Genomic DNA, 22,385 nt, shown 5'->3' with positions numbered 1-22,385 from the left:
TAGAAAAATCTAGATGAATGATCAATCCCAGTTCAGGTAAGCTGGAAAATCTTTTCTAACATGGACCTGACTCAAGGCAGCACCAAGAATAGGGTGAGGTTGGGGCTTCCTCTAATTAATCTTTGTTTTATAGTAATTTATTGCGTTGTTCTACATTAAAATCAGACTGGCTTTCCTCTCCACTCTGCTTCTCCAGTCCTCTTTAGATGGTGGGAGCAGAAAAAAATGGGCAAGCAACTGATGGAAGAAATCCAGGCAGACACTCATGATGACTTGCAGCTACCTCAGCCAGACCTGCATTTAACTGTAGAGATATAAGCATGACATTGCTGACAATTTGATACTCAGGAGCCCCTGGAAAGATGGAAGAGGTTCTCATCTTCCATAACTTGAGCTAGTTATGCCAGGACTTGATTTTGTTTGTCCAGCTGTAAAATGCAAGCAGGAAAAAGAAGTAAATGTGACATGTAATAAACAGTAATAAAAAGAGATTTTAAGAGATTATCTATGAAAAGTAGAAAAATGTAGTTTCTGTTCTAAGTTCTGGAAGTAAAGAGCAGTTACCTTCCCTCAAAAGATAATGCATCCAAAGATGGGCAACAAAGCTGACGAGGAGTCTAGAATTTTATGAGGAGCAGCTGAGGGAACTGGGGTTGTTTGGTCTGGAGGAGGCTCAGGGGAGATGATAGCATTATCTACAAATCCCTGAGAGGAGGTTGTGGTGAGGTGGAGGTGGGCCTCTCCTCCCAGGAAACGGCAATAGAACAAGAGAGAATATCCTGTAGCTGTTCCAGGGAAGGGTCAGGTTGGATGTTAGAAGAAAGAGTGGTAATGCATTGGAACAGGATGCCCAGGGAAGTGGTGGAGTCAGCATCCAAGAAATGTGGAGATGTGGTACTTAAGGATATGGCTGGTGATGGGTTAACAGCTGGACTAGATGATCTTAATGATCTTTTCCAAACTTTAATGATTCTATGAGAAAGGAAGCTTGTACATGTCTCCCTTCAGTTAATTTTGATAAGTGACATCCCTCACAGAGATCTTTTCTGGAAAAACAGAGACAACATCAGGTTCATCCTTCTCTGCTGTTTTAATTGCTAGAAAATCTCCACAACTTCTAACAAAGAGCCAGGATAGTAAAACTCTAGCCTAGATGCAAGCTAAAAGCCTACTAGAGGCATGGCCTATATCAGACTGATGCCTGAACCATGCTAGTTTTGGTAGTTGAAGAGCAGCATAGTCAGCATCCATCCAGCCACTTGTCACTCCAGCCATTAATTCAAACCTTTCTTTTAAAATTCATAATTTCTTTAGGTCTGTCTTGCTCAGTATTCATCCCAGAATCTAAAGAAAAAGCTAAATTCTTCCTGTGCAAACCAGCAGGAATTCTAACAGCTTCCAAATGCAGTGGTGCTTTTTCACGTGGACATCCACTCATTATGGAAAGGCCAAGACTCCTAAGTAAGCACTGACCATTGCACAGATGTAGGGTGGGGTTTCCAAAGCCATAATGTGCACCAGGCATTCAAATTCCCTACAGGTTAGTGGGATCTGACTTACAGCATTCCTTAGTCAGCCTGGAAAACAAAGCTGCAACATTAAAACATATTCAGTCCAGGCTAATACAGTGGCCTACAAGATACCATCAGCTTCACTGACTTCTCCTCAAGGGCTTCTCTATAGAGTAATCATAAAGGAAGCAGCAGAGATAAGATATTGGGACATCATCTTTGATAGCATGATAGCACAACATATGAGGAATAATAATTGGAAGGAAAAACAGATCTCTTAAAGCAACAATATAACGGCTTTTGTAATGACTCAGAGTCTGTGCTGTGATACGTGGCGCTTTCCACAACATCAATACAGCCAGCCTCCTAAAGTCTGAGTAAATTGGGTAGGAATTCTAATACAAAACTGTCTTAATTCTCACTGATGACACATCAGCTCTCACATGAAGTTTGCTGAGCTTTATTTGCTGCTGGAATCAAAGAGTCCTTTGGGCAGCTGGAAAACTGAAAGAGGGAGCTCACATTGTTGTGACCAAAGGCCACATGGCCTCTGCAAAGGAAGGAACTTAGGAACTCTCAGCTTTGACCCAGATTAACATCATGGAAATAGAAAAGGCTGAAAACATTGACTTTCACGCTTCCTATTAAACAATTTTTCTCACCACCTGAAACTTGTAGGCTAGGCAGATATCTATGTTTCAAAGTCCAAATGAGAACCATGTGGAGGAAGATCTTTGGTTTTGTGATCTTGTTTATTTTTTTAGCTTCATATAGGGAGGAGCAATGGTCCATAAATCTGTAATTACATCTGTATAAGCCACTGGTGTAACTGAAGCAAGTTAGAGAAAAGAGGAGCCTTTCATATAATACAGAGCTTTGGCTGTGATGATGTTGTGGTGAAAGTCTGAACTGTTAAATTTAGCCAAGGAAAGTAAATGATATGTCTGCCTGCAGCATCAGGAAAACAACCACAATGTCCCAGCTGCAAGTGTCAAATCTTATGAAAATAATGCTCCAGCATTGCCATTTAATTAGCTTTTTCCTTTCCAACTCCAACTGGTAAGATATTTCCAATACTGATGCCTGATATCTCTCTTGTAAAAAGTCACACAAAATGCAGTAGGTTAGATGGGCAAGACCTAAAATACAGTGTAACTCAGCTCCATGCACTGAAAGGTTCTGGTGGTGTGTCTTTGAAAAATAGTTGAGCCTAAATGACTAAAGCTATTTCCAGCAGGAGGGAGTGTTGGCTGTAGGCAGTGTGCTTCCATGCATTGTTTTGCTACCAAATCACCGAAGACTTTGGCACTTCAGCTTTAAGCACAATGACCTAAATAGTCTGAGAATGTATTTTTCTCAAGAAGAATGATATGTGGGTGCAGACTTGGCCTCTGTGTATCATTAAGACTAAAGTCTCCTGACCTCTCTGTCAGTCAGCCCTTTCTTATACTTACTAAATCTTCCTAATGGTCTTGACTGGGCTTCTTCCATAGGTGTGGCTCCCCATGAGAAACACTAATAAAGTCAGAAAAGCAACCAGATTTACAACACAAGACTGGATAATTTGTGCAGCTGCAAAAGTCACATCAGATTTCAAAGATGTTTGAACTTAAGGACCCAGGATGGAAGATGGGTGAAATACAGAATTAGGTTAACATATGTAATCATAATACTTCAATTTTCTGCATCAAAACATCCTGTAGCAGAGGGGAGCTAAAAGAAGTATGGAGAATATACAGGACTGTCATGAGGGAAGGAAAGGTTGCAGAGAATCAGAAAATAATAGATCGTTTATAAGGAGGAAACAAATTGTGGACCATAGAAAGGAATGTGGCTGCATCTAGGAAAATGAGAGAGAGACAGAATGGCCTGAAGAACTGGATTCGGTGCAATGGGGTGGGTTTGGAGCAATCAGTCACTAATGAAATAAAGATGCCTTAGAAAAATCCTATACTTATAAAGGTTCTTTTACTAGCTGACAATCAAGCTGAAAACCTCGGGAGGAATAAGCTAAAAAATGCTCATATGTACCTACCTACCAAGTATACCAGGTGGGTAAGACCATGATTCGGAGGCTGTAAGGGAAACTGTTGAGCTGCTAGCTCAAAATTAAAAGCTTTTCTCCAATTGCAGAGGTGTAATTGTGCTCAAAAACAAACTGGATAGTGAGGATGGAAAGAGTATTTGTTTTTCACAAACGTGAGTCAATACTGAAGCCTTTTAAATATGTCCTCAGCATACCAGCTCCTTGGCAGCAGATAATAACAAGACTGCTGAGTAAAACAGTTTTCAATGACATTCAGTTTTGTATATATAATGGTTTAAGGTACTGTGTTGCAGAAGACAGTGAGATCACAGTATTATGAGAAAAAAAATCCCTGTGTCCAGTTGAGTATTTCCTGTTGCAGTTACTGAAATTTTGGAGGCTGTTTTATTTGTCTTTTTTGTTGTTTAATTGTTTTCTGTCTTAGAATGTGATGGTTTAGAAGCCAACCAAAACCAATTACTTTTTTTGGAAACTCTCTTGTTTGGAATTGCTTGACCAACATTTGTATTTATATACACATAAGGGGAAAAAGAAAGAATTTATATTTGTAAATATTCACATATATATACACACACACGTATATGAATTACAATTTACTTGAACTTATATATAGTTACTATTTACTGTAATTTACATTATGGCAGTATTACACTATATTTAGTACTCCAGTGTTTATACAATAGCCTTTTAATGTCTCTTCAGCAGGAGTTATGGCAGATTCGGTTGATTCATCAAATTCAGTAGATATTCACAGGACTGTTAAGGTTAAGCTAAGGGGGAACAGTGTGCTGACATTGTGCAAATTAGTTAATAGAGCTGGAGAGGCCTATAGTTCTTTAACCCATGTTACTATTAAATGAATATGAAAAGCTGTAATTCAGCCATGGTCTTCCCAAGGCTGGAGGTATGTGCATGACTGCATAAGTGAACACATGTAAAATCATACCTGTTATTAATATAAGAGTTTTTGGCAGGGTACAGTAAGTTTTAAATAGAATCTGTCAGGCATTGATTTCCAAGAACAGTCTCAAAAGAGGAAAGAGTGGACCCTGCCTTGGCCATGGAATCACAACTACTGCCTCTGCAGTTACTGCAAAGAAAGCATTCCCTGTTGAGCTATACGATTAAGATCTGGGCTTTTTAAAATCTTTTTTTTTTTTTTTTTTTTTTTAATTAACAGTTAACTATGATATAGAAATATAACAGAAAACATAGTTTAATTTCTCAATCTTTTTCATTTTTAACAAGTTAACAGGCTCCTTGGGTCTGTTGCTTTTATTGTCTATCAAACAGGATGTAAGTATAAGTTATACAGTTTTCCTTCTAGCTAGGTATAATCCTTGGAAACCTGGCTGAGTGACAGACAGCAGTAACTGTTCATGTACTGGCAGAAGTCCCAAGCAGAAAACAAAGCCTTACGGGTTGTTTTATTAAATCCTTTCAACACTGCAAAAGAAATATGGGTTCTACTGAAATTTATGAGAACTTTGCTACTAGGTTCAGGGCAGTCATGATTTCACTTCTTCTCAATTATCAAGAACAAGTGTGTGATATACAGCCAATTATCTGTTGCCAAATGATCCCAGCAGTGGATTAACTACCTGCAGAGCCTTTTAGAGCTAACCAACAATGTACTTTCCCATATGCTTCCAAAACTATTCTGTGTCACACATCTCCTTGCAAAAGATAAATGTTCCAAGGGCAGGTTTTTCTAAGGTTTAATTATGTTTTGCATTGTCTCCTTTATGTTATATTATAAGACACAAACAGTCTTACATATATTTTAATGATGAGGGATTTCTCAGTTTTAAAGCTTAGGCATTTCTGGCTGGAAGTACTATAATGTGTATGCGTAGGCATTTGGGTTGCAAGAAATAAGTCCAAGTACTTTTGTTTCATTTTTGCAGTTTTTATTGACATTTCATTTTTCAAATTACAGTTTCTTCTGAATAATAGCTGTTTGACTTATTTTGTGCCATATTCAAAAGGTTTCTTGAACCATCTACTTTAGTTATTTAGAAGGTTAGTTAAGGGAAGCAGATGTTTTATCTGGTGTGACTCAGTTGCATGGGTCTACAGTTATGTGGCAAACCCATCCAACAGCACATTCTATTTGCTGTAGGCCACTTTGTCTCCCACTGGCTGGCTCTCACTGGAGGCAAGTCCTTTGCTAGGGGCTTCAGTAGAGTTGAATTCTGCAGATTGCTCTCCGTTACTTTCACTTCCTGCAAAGACAATATAATTAAAATATATGTAATATCTTTGATGCAGCAAGCTAGAATGTATATCCTTTGTTAATGATGCTTTAACAAGAGCCTTTTATGCAGCTGTAAGTGTTCAGGAAGTTATTTTTCTCAGTTGCTATCCATTTGCCAAATGCTCTAGGGTAATGACAGATCACCTAATGGTAATTAATTATCATGCTTCCAGCATTCTTTAAATAACTGCCACTGAAAAGCATAATGTTTGCACTACACCTGTGCAAGACCTGTTCTCCTTTTTGTTTGATCTTCTAATACTCATATACCACGCAGGAAGTGCCATAAAGCAGGAACATTACGGTTTTGTCTGTCTGGAATACAGAAAACCACCAAAACTCACCTCTATTAGCGCTCTTCTTCCATTTGTTTACCTTCTGTGATTTTAGTCTTCTGCCCTATTTCAGAAATGCAGTTGTCTCTACATGACAAAACTATGCCAAGAATGTGTACTAATGGTGTTTATTTAATGTACCCTAGCCAGAGTGCTCTCAGTGCTGCGCAGATGTCCCTCATGCTGAAGGAATCTGTTTTCTCAAGGAGATTTCCAAAAAGAAGGTGTGAATAAAATGAGTAAAAGATGAATGCTAACCACAACATTCCTGATTCTGCCTCGTCTGAAGTCTGAACTATGAATAATGTTGCTGTGTTTGGACTTTTTGCTTGTTTACACATTGTGTCTCAAAGCTAATGGAGCAACCTTCAGCTTTGCTAGCATTTCACTTTTCTACAGCCTACAGCTTACAGATGGGGTCAAGTTTGGCTAATTTAGATGTGAAAAGCATGTCTTAATATCCACATTTAAGCAGATGTATTAGACAGACAAGATTTTACTCAGGAGGCACTAAAGGCATCTCATTCTGCCCATTGCTTACACAGGCACTTCTTATTTGAGGAGGACTCATTTTGCTAGATGCCAGTTAGATGAGTAAGGGATGTGGACTGAATCCCAGTTAACCTGTTTGGGATGCAGTTAAAGGCCCCTTATAAAGTGACTCACTGTTATGCAGTGCAGTCACCACACTATGCAAGGGGAATTTTTGCATTTAGACATACTGTCTGAGTATCCATAAACACTCTGGAGTTCCTGTTTTTAGTTGAATTTCAGGTTGTTAACACATTCCTTGGAGAAAGACATCCACAGCTTTTTTTTTCTTTCTTTTTTTTTTTTTTTCTTTTCTTTAATGATCAGTCTTCTTGTTTCTGGTTTTGATTATCCCCATGGAAACCATCATGATTTGGTATATAAACCACTTTGGATTCACACTGAAATGGAACCAATGGAATTCTATTTACAACATCCAAACCTTTTCAAGTGCCATCACTTTCAAATTTCCCCCGATGCACTGCCCTCCAAAATACCAACTTTGCAAACTGGTTTCAGACAATTTCTACAGATTTTTAGAACAACTATGAAAGAATTATCCATTACTAAAAAAGTCACTGCCAATACATACAATGAATAATCATTGCGTTTATAAAATTACTTTTGGTAAACTATCTTCAGTTACACAGAAATTCATTTCAGTTATAAGCCAGGAACAAATGACACATCCCATCATTAAATAATACAGTCTGATCCTATAATGAAACACCTATTTAACTTTGAACAATATATTTACATAATGGAAAGAAAATTACAGGTAACAGTCCAGTTGGACATATGTACACAACAGATTCTATTTCGAGAAGTGAATAACCTAAAAGATATGTAACTTCATCTGTAAAAGACATTCTAAATATTATAGGCTTTATTCTAGATACTGGAATTTAGGAGTTTAGAGGTCTCTTCATTGACTGTTGGACTGAGATGTATGGAGCTTTGAGCCTTTAATTTGACAATTTTAAGTCAAGGCATTTCATATGGTAGTAAATAGAGGATCAAGTACAGTTCAAGATTCAACGAAGTTGGTTGAGAATACATCAGAAGAGACCCTTTACAGCTTTGTACTTGCATGTGAAAACTGGACTGTTTTAGAAGCCACGCCTTTTGCTGCCATGCTTGTGAAATCCATCAACTTGGCATGAGGCACAAATTGCAACCCATGACAACCAAAACTCAACAATTAGACTGGGCCATGTATTGTGCAGTCTGAAGCACTATCACAGAGATTTATAATTACTCAAGAGCAGGAAACTGCTCTTTTTTTCCACTAAGTATGTGTTGGAATGGATCTCACAGTAGCTGACTGCCGAATAGTCCCCTCTCCAGACAGAGTGCCAGGTGCATCAGCCAAAAATGATTTGCAGCACTGCCGTCTCAAATCTACCATCCAACATAAAGCAAAGATCACATATGATGGCCTGGAAGCACTCCAGGAACGGAAAGTTTGGAGTAGTAGGAGGTAACAATAGAGCAGCAGGGCTTCAGCTCAAGAAGGGAAGTACAGCAAGCTACCCCTGGTGCCGGGAAATGATGAATGTTGATTTAAAATAGTGGCAGTGTATATCTGAAGACCATAGTTCTCTTGACTGAACTGACTTGGACACATTTTACAGTCTCACTGAAAGTGATCTATGGGATCAGTGCAAGTGACAGAATTGTACTGATGGGCTAACAGAGTTTTGGCATGAATTTCAGCACAACCTCCCCTGAAAAAGAAGTTGAGGGTGTTCAGCAGTCAGCATCTGAAGTTCATACAATTCTGCTGGCTGAGCTGATGAGCATTAAGAATCTTTTTTTTTTTTTTTTTTTCATAGGACATTGGGCTCAGCTATTTTCAAGAGAGCCATGGCAGAATTGTCTTAAAGTTACCATCCTGTGCTGATTTCTGGAGCCCAAATGGGTTTGATGTGATGCCTATTTAAATAGAAACTGTATGAGAAGTCTGAGTATTCCAGGGTGAGAAAAGACTGAAGATGACCATAGAAGCAAAGAGACAAGCCAGCACTGCTATGAGAGTGAATTTAATAGAAGTGAACTATGTGGTTGCATTACCATGGTGCTGAGGCTAAGCAAACACTGGCTTGAAGAGAAGGCAGGGTGTACTCACTTCTGCTTGCTGGGTAACATGTTGACATGTATTTTTTAAACCTTCCTTTAAACCTTACTCTATAAATCTCACACTGTATGACTTGTTTTCCAAAATCTGACTCAACCTGGTGAGCTCTTACAGTGTTTTTTTTTTCTCTCCATCTCTCCATTTTCAACATTTGGCTTTAGCCATTGACAGTGACAGGATATGGAGCTAGACAGACCCTTGGATTGACCCATACATGGATGTTGTTATTTTTTCAGTTTGGGCACTTTAAAACCCCCTACATCTCAAAAACAATGTGACCTGTTGTATGTTTTCCCATTTTTTAGGGAATTTCCTAAAAAGGCTGGGAGTAACCTCTGTCCGTGGTGCTCAGTCAACAGCTTGAGATGTAACTTCAGCTCAGGCTAGCATTACATAGCCAGAATGCTGTAAAATTAAGTCTCAGAAGTTTTAAAAGTTGTACCCAGGACAGTTTAAATATCTGAATCAAGGTTTTCAAAGTAGGAGTGTTTTGACCATCAGGAAACCAAAAATTCCAAGGAACAGATGAAAAGGCCTGCAGGAAAAATGTTTAATCCACTTTTGAAGTAATGATGTAGCTTGTTTCTTCAAAAGGAACATTAATTCTTTGTGTTTGTATTGGAACCACCAGTTTGATGGCTTAATTCATTTGAGGTAGTCTGTCAAACATCAGAGATGTCCTGGGTAGCTTGGTATTTTGGACAGTACATTTTGTTCACAGAAATGCAATTGGATCCCAAAGCAGAAAGGGTTGTGAAGATGAGCCCTTGGGACATAAAAAAACACTTGGGACATAAAAATATCTTGCAGACCTCCAAGAACAATTCAAAAATCTCAGACTGCCAAAAAGGGATGTTTTTTTGTTTGCTTTTCTTGACGCTATCCAAATTTACTAACAGCACACACAAAAAGCGGTATTTATTTACCCAAATAAATTGAGCATTCAGTACAGAGCAGCAGACTGAAATTGGTTGAAGTGTGCTCAAAAAAGAAGATAATTGAAAGAATCCCATATCTGCATGGAAATTGATGGCTAAGTGGGAAAACCACAAGGGGTGTAATGAGCACAGCTATTAAAAAAATAAAAAATAAAAAATAAAAAAATAAAAGTGAAATGAACTTATCTAATGTGAAGTCAAAATATGAAGAATCCATAATAAGATGTAGCTACAACCTCAGTAACAGTGGATAGAAGTTATCGTGCCCCTCTCATTATAGGTATCTCAATCCTTTCATTTTACCTGCTTCTGATAGACAAAAGAGGCCAGTCTTCCAGTTAAGGAAAAATCTATATTGCAACTTAAAATAAGAAGCAAATCATTAGAATATATAGGTTCATCATCTTTCTGATTACTGCAGGAGGACTTCTCTAGCTCAATGAACAGGACAATTAAACCTTATTACAAACTAATTGCTCTGGAAGAGGTATATTCTATGTGTCATCTTTCAGTTTTAGGATAGTCCAAAACGTACCCTGGACAGTGCAAGATGTTTAATCTGTGGAAAGTATTTTTCCACACATGCTAACAGTACTATAGACAAGCGAAAATGCTAAACAAATAACTTAGTCTTATTCAGTGACAAGAAACACTTGGCTCACCTGTGGATGCTTTCAGTCTTCTAATATAATCAGACCAAAAGGAACAGTCTGCTTTTTTCAATCCTTTAAGAGTAGGCATTGAAATGGTGAATTCTTTGTAGTTATCTCCATCATCATTTGGCAGAAACATTGGCCAGGGTGGCAGCAGCCGTGACATTTTTCTTGAGAAACTATGAGGATAGTTTGGATTTCTAAAGGGAATGAGAGAAATGACTTTTAGAAAATAATGACATGAGCAGTAGAATCAGAACAGTAGATCAAGGGTCAAGGAAATGAATATCCATTCTTTCTGACTGGCAGGATTCAAATCCAGCCCAGGCTGTTGAATAGTTCATGGTAACTCATCTGACAGACACTTGTTAGTCTGGTTCACTTCCTAAGGGACAGGTATGAAGGGCTTGTATAGACACAGACTCATCAGCATCCAAAAGAGCTCTCAGTCCCAATGCAATCCAACATAATCTAAATAGCTTGTGAAGCTGTTGTTCCCACACTAGCTTTCTAGAGATACTCCTCATTCTCAAGTGTGGCCACAACACAGTAAAGCTGAGGGTCATTCTCATGGTGGCTGGCAGTCGTGTTCAGACTGTCTTCATGTGTTTTCCCCCTTCTGGTGGGAATAAGGGAAATCTAAACCCAGATGCTTCAGCTCTGAAATCCTAGAACTAGGCTCTGAAACAACATTAAGGCCTTCTAGCCCCAAATATTTAAGTAGATTTTGCAGATGCTCCATGGAAATAAATTTCCTATTACTTCTAACTACAAATCATACTACAAATCTTTAGTATCTACTTGACAGTGTGGCTATGTCTTTCCAACACTCTTGACCTAGTAGGCTACCTGAATGACGGCAGGAGTTGAATTAGATTCACTCTACTCTTTGCACCCTCCCCACTCACAGAATCTCTTAAATGTCATGTATTTACCCAGAGTTCACAAAATTGGAGATATACTGCATAATTTGTAAGGAAAGGCTCTTTTCTTCCAGAGTAAATTGTTCTTCATACTTGGGGTAGAATGACAGTCCAAATGCATACTGAACATCCAGCAAGAGCTCCAGACCTGAACTAAAACAAAGATTACATGAAGATCATTAGCACCATAATTTATTTATTTGGAAGAGAAAAGGATCTAATTTAATTCAAGAAATAAAGCATTTTTTTAAAATAATCAATGACTATTAATAATAATTTTCTGAGCTGTGGGATTTCTTCAGTACAGAATGTAAAGAAAGAGTAAGTGTTAACAAGAAGAATTTGCAATTAAAGGTCTTTAACTCATTACTAGAGGAAATTGTGAACAGCAGGGCACATTTGCCAAGTTAACTAGGCATGTAACAGAAAGTCATTTGGATATTGCTTAAATGCCTATTAGTTATTGTACAGATTTTCACTAACATTAAATTCAGAAAGCAGAAGCAAATGGTGACATGGAATCTGGCAGCCAGTTTGGAAGGTTAATTATATTTTATTTCACAAACTTGAAATAAAATCTTGGCCTTCTAGCTGGCAATTGGAGATTTTCCATTGACTTCATTGGGGCCACAATTCTGGTCCAAGTCTTTGGATAAAGAAAGATGTAATAGGAGATGTTTATAAAGATTTCTCTTATATATAGTTTTAATCTAATTTCTGGGCTGGCTGGGTGGTTTTGGTTCACACAATCATCTGTTCCCTCCAAGTTTTATATGGCACTCAAATTAAAACAGCTTGAAATAATCACCTAGATCAAATTTAAGCAAGAATCGTTGTTTACTTCCATGTAATAATTAACACATACAATAGGTAATTTTTTAACAATTCAGAGACAAGACTGCCCACATAAGACAACAACCCTGGCAGGACTTAGTAGCAAATTTTACACAACTCAATATTATCATACCCTGTGGAAACAGCAGACAACTTTCATTAATAACATTAAAACTACTTTATTCTCAACCTATAGATGTACATCACAAATCTGAACAGGATATTTCTGGTCTGGAGTCCATTTGCATTTTTTGTATCATGCAGTTAAACAAAGATCCTATTGACTTGGTTAAATGCTGCATGAAAGCAGACAGCATCAGGGGACCTGAGAGAAGGAACAGATGTCTGTGAGCAGAGACAAACAAATCCCAGATCCACTCAAAAAAATTTCATCTGCAATGGCTGCAGAGGTTGTTGTTGAAAGGTGGCACAACTGAAACTATTTTATCATTGGACGTGAAATGCAGCAGCACTGATCTGACCCAGATAATGTCTCTCATAGAACAAGGCTTGTATTTCAAACCATGATGGGCAGGTGGACTGCAAGCAAGATGACTTGTTCGCATTTTATGAGTGGTGGCACTACACTCTCTCTATTTTGAAAAACAAACACACAACCTTCTAAATGAAATACATCTTTGGTTGTATTTTTCTTAGTCTTATCATAATACCTCAGTAATACTTTGCATCTGGAAAGCGAATTATTCACAGATTATTCACCAAAAAAATGCAGAACTGAAACAAGATTAAAGCATATTTTTCTTCCCCAAATGTTTACAGAAGGATTAAGCAAGATCATAGTTTAATAATTTTACTTTAAAAATAATCTGCTTGGCTCAATACATTACAGCAATATTTAGTGTCAGTATTGCAGCAAAGGTATTATATACATGAAGGAGCTATTATCTTTTTGATTAAAAAGTCGCTTTTGAATATAACAGATGGCATAGAATTAGTTTAGATGGAATAAAAAGACAAGCTTACACTTCTAGGGAAATTGTAGCTGGAGCAAATTTAGCTCTGAATCTAAAACGACTGAGTTAGTAGTGAAAGTTCACACAAAAAACAATTGTGCTATCAGCCTTTGTTTCTAAGGTACCATCTTTTAAAATCATCACCCAGATTAAATAACAGAAAACTCCTAAATAGTTATTTTATTAGGATAGAAATTATTTACTATTCATTTAATTATTATTATTATTTAATTATTATTATAACTAATTATTAAAATTAAATAATAATTAATTATTATTTAAATTTAATTAATTTATTTATTATTTATATTTACGCATTCATTAGGGCCACAAAAATGGTCCATGATGGGATGAAATACCTCCATTACGAGGACAAGCTGAGAGAACTGGGCTGTTCAGCCTGGAGAAAAAAAAGTTCCAGAGACCTGATTGCAGCCTCTCCGTATCTAAAAGTGGTTATAAGAAAGAACAGACCCTTTAGCAGGGTCTGTTGTGATGGGACAAGGGGAAATGGCTTCACACTAAAAAAGGAGAGATTTTGATTGGATATAGGCAATTTTTTTTTACAATAAGAGTGTTTTTTACAGTAAGACTGGTGAGGCACTGGAACATGTTGCCTAGAGAGGAGGTTGATGCCCCATCTCTGGAGACATTCAACGTCAGGCTGGACAGGACTCTGAGAAACCTGCTCTGGCATTAGGTGTCCCTGATCATTGCAGAGGAGTTGGACCAGATGATCATTAAGGGTCTCTTCCAGCTCAGATGATTCTATGATTCTATAATACAAGTACAATAAATGTATAGGAGGCTTTATACAGAGCACAAACTGGTACAAAACTCTACAATTCCAAGGGCCGTTTTCTGGCTGGTGGTACTGCATCCTGGCCTGTGAATATCAGTAGTAAGAGGGTAAGGATTTTGTAGTAAGGATTTTGAAGTAGGATGTAATGTAGTATTTCTGAGCTGATAGAGATCTCAGTGTAGCAACATGTAGTGACAAAATTTTTACTAGAGTGGGACAAAGAGGGGAGTGATGAATAAGCATGTATAGTTTTGCTGCTAGCTCTGCATAGAGGTTGTTCCCAACTGCATTCCTTACACCCCAGGGTTCCACAGAGTTGACCTATCAACATCAACTGTAATTGGAAAAAAGCAGAGTCCAACAACTGGTAAAGGACAAGTGGCTGAAAGGAAGGACTGCATAGACCATAGAAAAAAAAAGGGGGGGGGGGGGGGGGGGCTTAAAAGTGTTTTTAAGGAAGAAAAACTGTATATACACTTAATATAAACATAACTCTAGCTAGAGTTTGACTAGAATTGTCAGTAAATTAGGCTAAAAGAAAACAAGTCAAAGATTGGTAAGTCTGACATTAGTGCTCTTACCAGATATTTTTTTTTCAGTCTTTTTAGCTATACTGACCAATAAAATAGATATTTTAGCTTTCATAAAGTATAGATAACTATCACCAGAATAATTTTCTAATATATATGGTTAAGAAAAAAAACCGCACATGTTGCCATGTTTTTCAATGTGGCTTTTTGCTTTGTTTGTTTATTTTATTTATTTCTGCCTGATATCTACACAACAGAACCACAGAAATGGATACAGAACTGCACTGGAGAACATTACACTGTGCTTCTATGTGATAGGAATTTAGCTAATGTTTACACTCCAGATTTCTGGATAGTAGTCTCAGACACAGGGGTTGGTATTTGGGTGGTCCTATGCAGAGTCAGGAGTTGGACTCAATGATCGGTATAGGTCCCTTTCAGCTCCGGATATCCTAGGATTCCATGACTGATTCTATCTATCTTCATTTATACCAACACTTTGGGCCAATTTTCATCATACTGCTTTATATACAATTTATGTATTCAACATGCTGCCTGTCATGATACAAGCAACACATTCCCTACTAAGACTGCTGTTTTGATGTTGTTTTGTTTGTTTAAAAAAAAAAAAAATGGTAGGCTTTAGGCAAATATGAAATGACAGATGCGTTTCTTAAGCCACACCTTCAACAATCCTGACCCTTAATAGCACACCTCTGCAGGGCAAATAGATATATATGCATAACAAAGGATAGATATATATATTAACAGAAATCTAATGAGCCAATGTAAGAACTGATGTGACCTCTGCAGTTGTGGAGATGCATTTGGTTCTTTGTGTCTCCTCACATTACAAAGTCCTGCCAAACTAAGAGAATGTGAAAAACACATTAATACTTCTATTTCTTTCTTCTTTTCAGGAAAACCAGGACATATGGAAAAAGCTTAATTCCTAGCAGGATTTAACTGCCAAGTTTATCCCCCTTTGTACCAAAAAGGCCCTATGGATACATGCAATTTGTGAAAGTATCCTGGAGTTTGCCATGTCTTTTCCATTTGCTTTACTCCAAATACACACAGTGTTCTACTTCACACTGTAAGGCTATGCCAATGGGAGAATATAAAACTGAAATAGCAGACAATAAATTCAAGAATCTGAAATCTCACACAACAACAACAAAAAAACTAAAAAGTAATTAATCTTAGTAAAGGAAGGAAGCACTGTTACCATCTCAGATGTCTTAAATAACAGATTACAGAATTAGCCTGAAAACTTCTGTATTAAAAAGCCAACAATAAGCATGTTGACACTTCTGTGTATTTTGGGAATATTTTCAGAATGCTAAATGGTAAAAAAAAAAAAAAAAAAGTGTATGTGTTATGGTACCTTAAAAAGTGTATGTGTTCATCCAATGCCCGGAACATCAAAAAGGGTCTCACCTAATACATGGATTTCAGGTTAATCTGCTAGACTAAGTTTTCTGGGAACAGCACGTGCTATTGCAGCACATACAGTTCCAAAATAGCTTTGTACTTTTCTGAGTCTCTTAGCTGAATTTTTCTTAACTTGAAAGTGATTTTTGATGCTTCAGAGCTTGGTACTTTGCCTTTGTATATCTATGGCTAAACTCCAACATCAGATCCAAGTTCTGAAAAATCTGCTGAATGATAAAGGTCCCTAAACCACTCTGTGGGAAGAAAAAACAAGTTGTCTAGACCTCAACCCTTCAGCAACACAGACACTGTCTAAAGACTTGAGAATGATGTGGCTGAATTAGCAAAAGGGTATTTTCATAGCTGTTGCAAGCATAATGCAACAAATAAGGCAAGAGGGAAAAGAAGCAATTCCAGCAAGGACAGCAAAACAATAACTTTCAGGAGATAAAAGGGAGTACAACTTTATAGAGAACGGTAGCAGGCTTTTGTGGCAGCAAGTGTACTACCTAAAGTCACAGTGGCACCTGCCCAGCTATGGAAGCAGCAGGCATTGCATCTATTCTTTTTACCACCTCTGTGTTTAGATGAAGTACTCTGAAGTCCAGAGATGCACATTTCTGCTTGCATTCATAGCTTTCTGTTCAGCTGTGGCCCCCTGTACTACAGAATGTTGCTACTCATGGACTGATAGCTATTTTCATGGGTAGAGCCTCAAGAGGACAACGCATAGAGGCCAGACTAAGGCATCACAGAGTATACTGCCAGGGAAACAGCTATTACAAAAGCAGAAGAGTAGAAAATGTCCTTTATTTAAAGTGATATTAAGGCCAGCGAGAATTAGTACAGCATACTAAGAAGAAAATGAAAATATTTCACATAGTAATAGGTTCAAGCCCATCAACTATGTGAAGTATTAAGTATGGGAAACATAAACTACGCTAAATATTAACTGAGTGAAATACATATATATGTATATGTCTGTTTGTATGTATGTATATATTAATCAGTAAGGAATTCTCATCTTCAGAACTATGGGAAACATATTAAGTGTCACAGAAATCCAGCCAGTTATGTTCCACTTGGCATGGAGCAGTCTTATAACAGTTCACATCAACATATACAACTGTATAGTCAGGAGGTGGAGACAGCCCCAACTAAAATGACTCAAAATGGGCAGCAGCTTATAAATCTTGGAGGATTCTGTCAGGTGTACAAGTTAACAAAAGCTTGTGTGACAACTATTATTACTATTAACAATGAAAAAAAAAATCAAGAGAGCCTCTTGAAGTCTCAGTTTAGATCCTCCCAATGATAATGATGATGTTTTGCTGATGATCTTGCCTCCTTAGTGAGCAGAGCACTAAAATTTGTCCATCTTCTTTAAGACTGCGCATTTGGCACTACAGTGTGACTTGGAAACTATGCAGTTCTGGAAAGCAGTGACGCTTCATATCCCAGTAAAATGCAACAATCAGACAGAAATCTCTTCAAGGGTTAAAAAGGCAAGTCTCTGTATAGTTAATAATATTATCTCTGTCAAAACATACTTCTCCTATCACGTATTTCTTTACAGTAACCAAAACTTCAGTTTTCCCCACTAATCTTGGGCAGTGCTGAGCAGCCACATTCCTCCTGCAGTTTAGAATAACTGTTTACTCCAAGACCTAAATGTTTGCAAGAAGAGTGTGAGAAAACAGCATCTGGGTTACATATATTTTCGCCACAGATCATTAATGCAGGAGCTGGCTACACATCCAGCTTTATTCAAAGAGGAACTGAAGACTAAAGCAGAAACAGTGTCGTGCCAAGCTTGGGAGAGTGTGACAATGTGGAAGGAGGTATTTTGCTCTCTGAAAGATCAGTTTGTCTTTATGACAAATGTCAGTTTATGGCCTTACGTGATTTTCCACATATGTCATAGACATCAGTGTGGAGTGTGATTAGTCCTGACCATGTGTGTCTGAGTGTGTGTCTGTACATTCTAGAAACATCCATTTGTCACATGAACTTTTGCTAATGGATATCTACTGCTAAAACAGTTTAAAACTGTTTAATAACTTTTGGTCTACTTCACTTCATTCCAGTTGGGTTTGTCTTCACTGGATGACTTCTTGTCCTTTTTGTTTATCTTGCTGTGAATTATTAAGAGACTGCTCTATGTGAAATGAGGGGAAATACCAGTATTTTTCATCTCTCCATTTTAACTCTTTCTTCTGTTACACATCTGGGGGACACACATAAAGGAGTAGAGAGGTGACAGAGCCTAAACTGAAGAGTGTGAAATATACATGCTCTATACTTTGCAGGAGCCCAGTAAGTGAATGGTCATTTCCAAAGTCTCAGTTTTCCCTGAGTATTTTATCTCAGGGTAAATAGTTTTCCATTGCTGCAATTATCTGAACTCATCCCAATACCCCTGTGATGTAGTTAGAAGTCATAGATAATTTGTATTATTATCATTATCATCTTTGTAATATAGGCAGTGAGAGAAACGTCCATATCCTGTGTAAACTGAGATCACAGGTAGAATTTAGACATCAAAGACTAAAAAAACATTTCATTTGTTATGCTGTCCTGTGAATGTAATGCTATAGAAGTTTACATTTTTATAAACAGAAGTCAGAGCAAACCTAGATGTGATCCAATATCAAACAAATACCACTGAGTGATCAGAAGATCTAATAAAGTAATCCTCCATCTACATTCACTGAGGAGTGAATTTATACCTACTACATGCAAAACATACTGTTGGTTTTTGCATTTATTAACACAAAGAAATGGCTGCATTACTGTTCTCCTCTTGATAAATGTCATAGTCTGAATGTTGGCAGAGTCTAAGATTCAATTCTCACCTCTCCTGAGGAGGTTCAAACCACACAACCTACCTTCTAGCTTAAGCTGATGTTACTCTGCCTCTGTTCCTCCTCTTATGGAGAGTCATGATTTTCAAGGAAGAACCTGAGAACTGGCAGGACTTGCTATCCTGATGGTTATGGACACCTCTTGGGAATCAGTAACATGGATGATGTATCCCTGTCTAGTAAATTCTACTTGAAGATTGTTCCATGTACATCATCATTGTAATCCCATAGGGCTAGGGAACATCACCCACTATGTTCCCATACACTGCATTTTGTCAGTCACAGATTACTGAGGGTTTCTCACAGTTTTTAGCCACTCTCTCATGAGAAGCAACTAACCTCCACAGCACTGCTACATTGGCATGTACTGAGGCTGCTGGAAAGCATGCTATGCACGTTTCCTATATAGAAGGAAGGAGACCATGGGGAGAAGGAAAGAGGTCAGTCACATGATGAAAATAGAATAGAGAATAATGAAGGAGTAATTTAGGAATGAAGGTCAATAATGTTTAAACAGAAAACTTGGAGTATATTCAGCAGCAGACCTAGTGAGTTGTTTTTGGGAAATCTGTCATTTGTGAAACAGAAGCCCTATGGAAAACAAGGGTATCAATTCATAAGCAGTCAGGCTCTACTATCAGAAGAGGCCTGTTGGTACATAAACAACATAAATTCTACGATTTATTTTTTAAATGCTTGGATTTAAAACTAAGATGATCTTTATTTTAATAAAACTAAGTATTAATAATAAATACTAGATATTAATATTTTAAGTAATTACTAAATAATAAATATTTTTAAGAGAGTTACGAAAAAGTAAACTAACAAATTTAGTACTAAAATTTAAAATAATTAGCTTAAAAGACCACTGACAATGTAGATATTACTGAAATGCATAGCTAAGTCCTACATAAACTATTATTTTCCTGGAGAGGTGAGTAACAGGAGCCCAAGAGACAATTTTTATAGGACTAGATAGAAGAGGAAATCCTTATCCATTCAAAAGCACTGCCTCAAAACCAGTGACTTTCAGTTGCAAAATGACTTTCATTTCTGTTCTAATAAGAGGTTATGTCTGATGGCTGCATCACTATCATTCTCCAAACCAAGAGGAAACTTGCTAGCTTATTTGCAAGCACATCTTTTCTTTCTGTGTGGCTGGATTTTTGGCATTCCATAGCTCAGCTCTATTTGCAGCCTTGTAAAAGTCACTTATCTGAGCCTCTCAGTAGCCAAACAGAGTACTGTGAACATTCCCACTGGAGCTGCCAGAAAAATAATGGCTCCCCAAGGATTAAGTTCTTTTCTGCTAAAAAGAAAGCGAGTCTGTGTTACCGCAGCATAATGGCCTTCATCTGTAACCTGGATCTTGGCTGGCTTCTTTCAAGTGCTTTTTCACTATGCTATCAGGAAAGGAAAGAAATGCATAGTTTACAGGCAACTTCTCAGTATCAAATGGTGCCAGTAGGAACGCACTGTCCCCTCCCTGGGCCCTTCTAAACAATTGTGGCTCCTCATCTCTTCAGAGAAAGCCTCAGAAAACAGAAAGGGTCTCAAAAACCTTCTTTAGACAAATAAACAGGACAGTATGGAGTGCAGGGGGTGAATACTGCCCCCTCCTAAGGACACACTTAGCAGATCTCATTTGTTAGGCAGCCCTGTGAGTTTTGCTGCTCAGATGTGGAGGGCTATGAAAGCGGGGTACTAGGAGGTACACAGCACCCAAAGTGCCAACCACTGGCCGCAGACATCAGAGTCTCATCTTGACTTCTAGGAGGGTCTGGATTTGAATAAAGCTACCACTTAGATCTTTCATCTCAAAAATGATGCAACTTCTGAAACATTTTCAAGCAAGCTGCTAACATGAAGGCTGACATTGAGCTTCCGTCTGCAAATGTTTGTCATCAAAAATATTTTCTCTCCCATGAGACAGTATGCTGACTGATTAGAAGTCAAAGTGCTAGAGCAGGAAGGAATAAATGCCAGAGCCTGACCACAATGAAGGCTATCCGGCATAGTTGTAGTGCAGCTGTGCTGACTTCAAAAGGGGGCAGTGTTAAATTGGTGTTCAGTTCTTAAAAATTTTTACCCCATTTATCTTGAGATAAATGAACTGAACCTGAACTCCAGGTGACTTAGAACGCATTCTGGTTCTTTGTGGAGGATTAATCAGGTGCAAAGAAGAAATCTGAAATGTTATCTGGAACTGGCAACACTAGAATAGTAGAATCATAGAATCATTTGAGTCGGAAGAGACCCTTGAAGGTCATCTAGTCCAAATCCCTGCAATGAACAGGGACATTTACAGCTAGATACAGCTATCTATCTATCTATCTATATATATATCTATAACCTATAATACAGGTTGCTCAGAGCCCCTTCCAGCATGACTTTGATTGTCCTCAGGGATGGGACATCCACCTCCTCTCTGGGTAACCTGTTCCAGTACCTCACCAACCTTATCCTAAAAGCGTTTTTCTTATATCCAATCTAAATCTCCCCTCTTTTAGTTTGAAACCATCTCCTCTTGTCCCATCGCAACAGTATCTGCTAAAAAATCTTCCCCGTAGGCCCCTTTTGATATGGAAAGGCCACACTTGGGTGTCCCCAGAGCCTTTTCATTTCAGGCTGTCCAACTCTAGCTCTCTCAGCCTTTCCTTGTAGGGTAAGTACACCATGCCTTCGGGTAGGTAAGCTGGAAAAGCAAAACCTAACTTAAACATCTAACATGAATTGCCTGAGTTCTGAAACATCAGTCCTAAAGAGTCAACAGGAATAACCTCTAAGATCCCAATCCCAATCCTCCTTTGTTAATCCAGATTGTTCACTTGAGGTATCTACACACCTTTTCATTTACTCTACAGGGTGCTCAAACAGACAGACACGCTTTGGCAAAGTCTAAATATGAGAAAAACAAACAAACAATCAAAACTCATATCTCCTTACCTGCTTTCTGAGGAGCTTGCAGGCACGTGGTACATGAAGACATTTCCTCTGGAGTTAGCAGCCCAGTGACTGGCCATGCTTATGATAGGACATGTGATAAACTGGTCACTGTTTAAAAAGGAGGAGTGGGAAACAGACATAATCACGCAACAAAACCAAACAAACAAAAAAACGCCCTTGTATACATATATGGTATAGGTGTGTGTGTATATATATATACCTATATTGATATCCTCCTTTAAATCTTCCAAAGTAGCTCATATCCCTGCCATCAGCTGTATTGAAACAAACCACATTTACTCTGTGAGCCCCATACAAACTAGGATTTAGTCTATCTACAGTTGCACTTTAATGGGGTGTTGAACAAAACTGATGATACTAAATACACAGAATCAAACGTGAAATGAGACAAAAACTTTCCTTTTTTAGTCTAGTTTATGGGGGCTCAGGCTGGCAGTACTAAAAGTCACCATGTAGCATAATTAGGTTGCAATCTTGTCTAGTAAATAGACATTACCCGGGTTAAGGATCACTGATATCACTTCAGCATTTGAATCTGTCTGATTTTCTTGTGCAGAATTTCTAGAGCTGGCATAGGTAAGAGATCCCTATTGAAGATGTACTGCATGGCTCAGCAATAGCTGGTGCAGCTGCATATTTGGAAGGGAA

The 22,385-nt window shown here is 37.9% G+C and overlaps 1 protein-coding gene across 1 annotated transcript in view; it reads right to left on the bottom strand.

Moving 5' to 3' along the window:
* Window positions 1–5,404: 5,404 nt before the first annotated feature.
* Window positions 5,405–22,385, bottom strand: part of TG (thyroglobulin) — a 133,098-nt gene continuing 116,117 nt past the window's right edge. The window contains exons 46-49 of the mRNA XM_015856299.2: window positions 21,717–21,824; window positions 11,345–11,485; window positions 10,419–10,609; window positions 5,405–5,783 (exon numbers count right to left, since the gene is read on the bottom strand). Of these exons, the coding sequence (XP_015711785.2) occupies window positions 5,668–5,783; window positions 10,419–10,609; window positions 11,345–11,485; window positions 21,717–21,824 (556 nt within the window). The 3' untranslated portion in view covers window positions 5,405–5,667. The remainder of the gene's footprint in view (window positions 5,784–10,418; window positions 10,610–11,344; window positions 11,486–21,716; window positions 21,825–22,385) is intronic.

The sequence above is a fragment of the Coturnix japonica genome, chromosome 2 (assembly GCF_001577835.2).
Source record: "Coturnix japonica isolate 7356 chromosome 2, Coturnix japonica 2.1, whole genome shotgun sequence".
Classification (NCBI taxonomy): Eukaryota; Metazoa; Chordata; class Aves; order Galliformes; family Phasianidae; genus Coturnix; species Coturnix japonica.
Note: the sequence above shows the minus strand (reverse complement) of the source record. Positions and strands in the feature narration are given on the sequence as shown.